This window comes from Ipomoea triloba, chromosome 5, assembly GCF_003576645.1.
Source record: "Ipomoea triloba cultivar NCNSP0323 chromosome 5, ASM357664v1".
NCBI classification, from domain to species: domain Eukaryota; kingdom Viridiplantae; phylum Streptophyta; class Magnoliopsida; order Solanales; family Convolvulaceae; genus Ipomoea; species Ipomoea triloba.
In genome coordinates this window covers 26,835,445-26,843,731 of record NC_044920.1, presented here as the reverse complement: position 1 = coordinate 26,843,731, position 8,287 = coordinate 26,835,445, and the positions used below count along the sequence as shown (strand labels likewise).

At 35.4% G+C, this 8,287-nt stretch overlaps 1 protein-coding gene across 1 annotated transcript; it reads left to right on the top strand.

Moving 5' to 3' along the window:
* The first annotated feature begins 572 nt into the window (after positions 1–572).
* LOC116019913 lies at positions 573–7,900 on the top strand. The gene is made up of 18 exons (XM_031260295.1): positions 573–1,022; positions 1,447–1,505; positions 1,595–1,726; positions 2,357–2,497; positions 2,789–2,845; positions 3,380–3,474; positions 3,795–3,927; positions 4,045–4,218; positions 4,344–4,534; positions 4,667–4,733; positions 4,984–5,117; positions 5,338–5,404; positions 5,520–5,582; positions 5,692–5,936; positions 6,025–6,154; positions 6,686–6,778; positions 6,869–7,075; positions 7,372–7,900. Exons 1-18 carry the CDS (start codon positions 686–688, stop codon positions 7,639–7,641), a joined length of 2,595 nt encoding a protein of 864 aa, XP_031116155.1. The 5' UTR covers positions 573–685; the 3' UTR covers positions 7,642–7,900.
* The last annotated feature ends 387 nt before the right edge of the window (positions 7,901–8,287 follow it).

Genomic DNA, 8,287 nt, shown 5'->3' with positions numbered 1-8,287 from the left:
GAAATTTTTAAAATTTTCTTAAGAAATGAAAATAAGAAATGCGTGTAAGCAATATAATTAACAGAATATAGTTATGCTACAAAATTATTACTCATTCTAGAATATTTTATGTGTCATGTACTCATGTTTACTATTCATAATCATTAGCCATACTAACTATTTGTTCTTTAATTGTTTTCTTTAATATTTCTTACTTATTTTCAAATTTAATTTTTTAAATTTAATAGTATTTTTAAATATGTAAATTTGTATACCATTATTAAACATAATATTATTAAAAATAATTACACTATTGTTAATTGAATCGCACACATATAAGATAAAAAGAATATATTTCGATCCATATGAACGTAGTATTTACAAAAGTGAATCTGCTTTTAGCCTTTTACTTCAACTTTTCCTCCCTCGATCCAGAAAAATCCCGACCATTGAAATCCCACGTACCCTCTTACCAGCCACACATTATGTATTGCGTTAATGTGTTGAGTGTATCGGTGTATCCTGTATTTTTTTTTTTTATATCTTTTATATATATATATATATATATATATTTATCTTAGATATAAAAAGTGCTGATTCAGTTGGGTGGTTTCAACAGGCAGTTTTTAGATTCTTTCAATTTGTACAGATGATTTTATATATATAATTTTAATTTCATAAGTATCAACTGCCAACCAACCGAGAAATGACTCCATGCCAGTATTCAACGATGTTCACTCACAGAAGCACTTCGATTCTCCGTAAAAATCCCCTTTTCATTTACTTTTCCATCAGAAATTCCGCGAAACTCCGATGTATTGTCGATCAGGTTGTGCCAAAATTTACGGTTTCGTCGTCGCTCACCTCGGTGTTGACCTCCGGCAACGCGATTGCAGCTGCGGCCGCGGCCGGTTCTGGCACTGTTCATGGAGCGGTGACGTCAGCCATAACGCAGGTGGCCGTTACGGCGGTGGCGATTGCCTCCGGAGCTTGCCTTTCCACTAAGGTCGATTGTTTATGGCCTAAAGTGGATGAGCAGCCTGGTCAGCCATTCCTCTTTTACTTTTGTTTTATTTTAATTTTTTTTTCAGTGTTGTAGTCGTCAGAATGTTTATTGCTCTGGAAAAGAACAAAATATCTGTATTGAATCCCTGAATCAGATGATTCTCTGATATGATAGTACGAAACCAATTGAGAATTTTTATTTTTTATTTTTTGAATAAAAGTGAATATGTTAATTCTGATGTTTAGTGGTTTTGATAGTGTATTTAGCATAATTCTGATGTTTAGTGGTTTTGACAGTGCATTTTGCATAATTCTGATGTTTAGTGGTTTTGATGCATTTAACATAATTCTGAAGTTTAGTGGTTTTGGCAGTTTATTTAGCATTTGAGCAGCCCTTTGATTTAACTTGTTGGATAGTTTGGCACATAAATAAGTTCAATTTATAGAATTGATCTGATGCAGGATCACTAGTATTGGATGGAGTAGATGTTACTGGGTGCCCAATATTTAATGATCCACAGGTTTACCGTCTCTTAATCCTTCGCTGTTCATATCCATGTACATGTTTGCTGCTAACTGTGCCACTAAAATTCTTTATCTGCAAAGGCAGGTGCTTAAGGCAATTGAGTTTGCAAGGAAGGCTCACCATGGCCAAGTACGGAGGACTGGCGACCCTTATTTGACACACTGTCTTCACACTGGAAAAATTTTAGCATTATTGGTTCCATCCTCTGGGAAAAGGGTAGGCATCATCCTTGCAATTACTGTTCATGAATGTTTGGCATCTTATTCATCATTGTCAGATTGTCATTGCATTTAGGACTGAATTTTATAGTTGCAATAAAATGATTTGATGTGCATATCCAAAGTTAATATGAATCTTCAGAAGCACAATGCATATATGAATAAGAAGAATGAGCATGTGTCCTCTGTCTCCTTTCACAAACAAGAGTAGAATTTGTCTGGCAAGATATTAAATGGAATTCGGGCTTTTGTTATGCTGTGTGTGCACAAGATATATCTCTCTTTGCATATACATGCACACACACACACAGAGGCCTAATTGTGCCTAATTCAGTAGCCTTTTTGTGAAATTTGCAATTTTATTCGATGCTTTTAATTTTGAAAATAAAATCTAAGACTATCATACTAAAAGCAACTTTATTTGTTCTCTCTTTTTTATCAAGATTAAAGTTGATTTTACTTACATAATTGCCATATATATTTTTTGGTGACCCAATGCTAAAATTAAATCCATTATGTTGTGCAAATCCAACTATATAAAGAGGTCTTTCTCCTATTGTATGTTTGCAACATTTTCCTTAAGTCATCATAAATAGTATTGACTATTGAGTTGACTGTGCCTTCACAGGCTGTTGATACTGTTGTTGCTGGAATTCTCCATGATGTCATTGATGATACACGAGAAAGTTTGGTCAATATAGAGAGCGAGTTCGATGTAGATGTTGCCAAGTTGGTTGCCAGTGTGTCTAGACTGAGTTACATCAATCAGGTAACTAGCTGACTTATTATACCTGTGTTGTTTAACTTTCAGTTTTCTGATCTCAAATGATATTGGAACAACTGTCACAAAAGCTTTGAATTGCCTTGCAAAGTTTGTAATAGTATTTTTTTGTACCCTGGTTTTGCCAGAACAATTGAATACGCACCTTGATTGATGACATATATATCTTAATGTTGGAAATTTGAAATCTCATTGGATCACACCTTTTACCTGGTTAAGTGGCTATTATGTTATCTACTGGTGGCATTAATTAAGTCTAAGAGAATGTTTCTTCTGCAGCTATTGAGGCGGCATCGCAGGTTAAACACGAATGAAGCTACCCTCAGTCATGAAGAGGTATACGGAGAGCAAGTCAATATCATGTGCTAACAGTCCACTGATACCTCTCTTCTCAGTAGGGCAGATATTGAAGATCAACTGCATTAAAAAATAATAAATCAAAGATAATCACTAATTTAATGGACTCAAAACTATCTAATCACTGTGCTTATCAATTTAGGGGAGCTATGGTTGGCTAAATTTTGTATGAGTTTATTTGTTTTAGGATGCTGAAGTATTAGCAGATAAATTCCAGTGACATTGCATTTAAACTGAGATATAAATACAGTTTATGTTGTTCAATAAATTGTTGGTAAAGCATTGTATACATCTTCTGCTCCTTTCTTATCTGTGATTCTTTTGCTGACTACATTCAAGTCTCATCATTGCTGTCTAGATTGTATGCCAAGATTTCTGGTATGAATATAATATTCCTTGTTGCTTCAAAAAAGGGCATTAGAAAAAGCATTTTATCTATAGTAACTTAATGGTAATACAAGTGTCATTGATTGCTATCCAGTGGCATTTCTCACAGGTGCTATACTTTTATAGGCAAATAAAGTACGGGTGATGCTGTTGGGAATGGTAGATGATCCACGTGTGGTGCTTATCAAGCTTGCAGATCGTCTTCATAACATGAGAACCATGTACATCCTGTGGACTATTTATTTCATTTTCAATTAGACCTTTGTTTTCAACTCCCGTTTTTACCTGAATACCTTTTGAAGTTTCCTTAGTTTGCATGTCAAGGGTAATTTCTCCTAACTTTAATTCCAAACTTTTTCCTCCAATGTATTTCTGTCTACTCCATTTAAGCTTGGATTTGGTCTTTTAGAGGGCCAGTGGAGTCAAGTGTTGCAACCAATACATGAAGTTCACAACTCATGGTTATCATTACTTAAGCAGGGTCTGCTGATTTCTGCTGCTACATGATTAATTGTCTGTTTTATTTGCATTTTTTGCACAGATATGCACTACCTCCAGCTAAAGCTCAATCAGTTGCACAGGAGACACTAGCTATTTGGTGTTCACTTGCTTCCAGACTAGGCCTTTGGGCACTAAAAGCAGAACTTGAAGATCTATGTTTCGCTGTGCTTCAGGTGTGGTCTTGATTTATGAAGTTGCTTTAGTCAAAAGTGTATTGTCATGATGAAACAAACTGCATAATGTGCAGATCTTACAGTCTTTTAGTGACCAAATGTGCATATAATTTGCAGCCTCAAATATTTCGTTGCATGCGAGCTGATCTGGCTTCCATGTGGAGTCATTCCAAGTTAAGCAATCTGAGAAAATTATCTGCAAGATCCAGTTCTCTGGCACTAAAAAATAGGAAAAATCTAGCCCCTCTGCAAGAATCTGTAGAGAGTGACAAGGAAAATATAAGCATGAAGGTAATGAATTTATCAAATTGATGAAGTTGGCTCTACTTGTTTTTTGAAGTGATAAACTATATGCTAGCATTTTTTTTTCATGTCATCATAGAACTATTGACTGCAAAAAATTCGTCAATGTGCAGGATACTTTACAAGCTGTACTTCCTTTTGATATCTTACTAGACAAAAAGAAGCGCATTGACTTTCTTAACAGGCTTGGCACAAGTTCAGAAATGGAAACAAAGCCAAAGATTGTGAGGGATGCTGGCATTGCTTTAACATCTCTAGTAGTTTGTGAAGAAGCATTGGAGCGAGAATTATTTATATCTACCTCGTATGTTTTTTCTCAACCACTGTTATAGCCAAAAGCTTAATGCTTAATCTAATCCAGTACAGAAAATTGATATAATGTACCCTCCAGTTTGTATATTGGCCACATATTGAGATTTCCTGTACTATATTGCAGCTATGTTCCAGGAATGGAAGTGACTGTGTCCAGCCGCCTGAAAAGCTTATATAGTATATATTGTAAGGTACAATAAATTAAGAGCATATTAATGATATCAATGCCAAATTTCTCAATGTTAATTTCAGAATGTCATAAGACTGGGTGATGGTGCTAGCATTCTAATTTCTAAATGTAATTGCCAAAGTTTTGAGGGATTGATCCATATTTGCATTGGTTCCTTAAGTTTTCTGTTTCTAAGTTATATACTTCCACATAATGTTCTCCTCTGATTTATAAATTTTAAGAAATCGTGCATTTCAAATTTGACCTGACAGATGAAAAGAAAAGATGTTGCTATAGATAAAGTGTATGATGCGCGTGCTTTGAGGGTTATTGTTGGAGATAAAGATGGAAAGTTACATGGCCAAGCAGTTCAGTGCTGCTATAATCTTCTCAACATTTTACACAGGTAAATTATTTCAGAATCAGTTAATGAGTTGAGCTCATTATGTGAGCAGTGGCAACACATGGAGTAGTTTATTTTGTTATATGGAAGTTGTTTCTTCTTCCCGATTAACAACATATTGTAAAAATCAGAGACAACTTAGTGGTATGCATGCATGTATGTTTGTCTGACTGTCTGCACGACTTGATTAAGAAGTGGGTTGCATTGCTTTCACTTGGTGCAGGCTATGGTCCCCTATAGATGGTGAGTTTGATGACTACATTGTTAATCCTAAACCAAGTGGCTACCAGGTGAGACTTTGTGCTTTGATATTCCATTTGCATAATAAATACATACTTACACATGGCATTGCTTTTCTTACCTCCTTTTCTGATAACTCTCTCAACCTCCGAATCATTATCTCAGTCCCTGCACACTGCAGTACAAGGTCCTGACAACTCTCCTTTGGAAGTTCAAATAAGAACACAGGTATTATGTTTCCTCAAAACTTTATTAGCATCTCTCTCTCTGGTTTATCGGTGTGGCTCTTTATTTCCCCAAGAAATTATTGATCTAGCTGAATAATATGGTATTTTAGAGGATGCATGAGTGTGCTGAACATGGACTTGCTGCACATTGGCTTTACAAAGAAGCTGAAAACAAGATGCCTGTGAAGGAAAGTGTCGTTGATTCTGAGACAACTACATCCTCGTACTTGTCAACAGAAATACAAGATCAAGGTTCAGTTGAAGATGAAGTGTTTCATAAGTATAGTTCTTTAAAAGCAGGGCATCCTGTCCTTAGAGTAGAGTCAGATAATTTGTTTGCTGCAGTAATTGTAAGGTAGTTAAAAATGAAGTTATTACTTATCTTCCTATATCAAACTCATACCATACTTTTCCTAAGATTTGCACAAATTTTGTGTATCCAGTGTAGATAAAGATGGAAAAGAATTGCTTGTTGCTGTAAACGTTGGACTTGCAGCTTCTGAAGCAGTAGCTGATAGAAGATCTTCTAATCAAATAAAAAGATGGGAAGCTTATGCAAGACTATATAAAAAGGTACCTTTTATTAGTAGCTGGTGATTTCTAAATTTGCTAAAAGAGCATTGAGTAAAAAAAGTGAGGAATTCTTTAATAATGTCCCAAACTCTCTTGTTTTGCATTTGAACTTCAAAGAGCTCTTTAACAGGGCTCATTAACCTGGTCTGTTAGGAAGTTAGGATAGCGGAATAATCCTTAGACTTTTATCCAATAAAATTGTATGGTTCCCCAAGGTAGACAGTCAGTCTTACAGATTAATCACTGTCAAAATGTAATAGTAGTAGTTCACTGGTTTGGTAAAAGGAGGCTCTGATTCAAGTAGTACTAAATAGTTCTATAGTGTTTTCTCATTGAAAAATAGCTATGATACGTCTAAAGTTGTTTAGTTGATGCAACAGAAGAATCCAAAATATATTCTTCTATTAGTTTCTAGTAACTTGGAATTTTATTTTATGAATGCAGCCACGTGTTATTTTAGAAGTAATCAACTGTTAAAGTTGAGTACATTTTATCTTATTTTTTCTAAGGTTTCCGAAATGGTCTCCACAGGTGTCTGATGAATGGTGGTGCCAACCAGGACATGGAGATTGGTGGACTTGCCTGGAAAGGTATACACTTTGTCGAGATGGCATGTACCACAAGGTCTGTTAAGCATCAAAATTTCCACAATCATTTTATCATGCTGGATTTTGCATTGAATGATAAAATGTTAAAAATTCAAACAACCTGCAGCAAGACCAATTTCAGCGGCTACTTCCGACTTTCATCCAAGTCATTGAATTGACAGAAGAAGAGGAGAATCTCTACTGGAATATCATGTCTGCTGTATTTGAAGGCAAACCTGTCACTGTTGCTGTATCTAACTCAAGTTTCAAAGAGAAAGTGAGCCCTATAGGCGATGCAAATTCAACTCTAACAAATACAGGGATCAATAACAAGGTACAGTAACTGCCACCTCATTACATAAACTAAATATCCTGAATTACTTTTTAATGAAAGTTAGTTTCAATATTTTCAAGGTTTCCATTGGATTTGTATTGACTATAGCTGCACTAACACAAATCAATTGTTGCACCCAAGCAGCCCATACGAACAGATCTTATTCTTTATGCTAGTATTCCACCTTAAGGATTCATTATTTCCCACACAATATAAAGTTAAAACCCCCTTCCCTAAGAAAACCGTTGTCGAATGATTCTGTTGGTTGATTCAGCTTGCTAATCCTTTACACACAGGTGCATTTGTTGAGGACAATGCTTCAGTGGGAGAAGCAGCTACGCTCTGAAGCGGGTATTCCCTACAAAAGCACCAGTTCTGTTCTTCTTGGTGAAGTCGTCGTTGTTTGTTGGCCTCATGGCGAGATAATGCGGCTAATGACCGGTAGCACAGCTGCTGATGCTGCTAGAAGAGCAGGACATGAAGGAAGATCAGTCTCGGTAAATGGTCAAGTCGTGCTGCCCGGTACCAAGCTAAAAGACGGTGATGTTGTTGAAATTAGGTCTTAGATCTTAGAAGCATTTTCACAACATTCAGTTAGTACATGTATATTTTTGTGAACAAAAAAAATGTAGATATGTGGAAGTGGGCTGTTGATTCAGAATGTCATTGTTACTGGCTGGTTGATGCTGTAAAGCTTTAGGGATGCCCAATTGTACAGAGATGCATAATAATACATGTTTCGATTAACCTTCTAAGCTCATTATAACTTGGATAAAGGCCAAGTATCTTGTGCTCAGTAGTGTTCAAAACAAAACTTGGATAAAAGCCAACGTGGCCGTTGAGTCTTTTTTTCTTCTTTTTTTTTTTTCGCAAGAAAAAAAAAGTATGCATGTAAATTCCACTGTAGAAACAGGTCAAGTTGGTGTCTAATGTGCATTGTTGGGAAATATGAGATTAATTTGAATTTGACTTTGTTATGTTTTAGATTTAACAGTCTCCTAATTAGAGGAAGCTCAAAACTCAATAAACAAGTAATAAAGTGATAGAGTGTAATAGTAAATATAGACATGAGATTTTTATGTGAACATTAAAAAAAAAATGGCAAGCCTTTGGTGCATCTTACTATTTTCGAAAATGTAAGACTAATTTGAATTTGACTTTGTTATATTTTAGATTTAACGGTCTTGTAATTAGACTAAGGAAAATGAATTA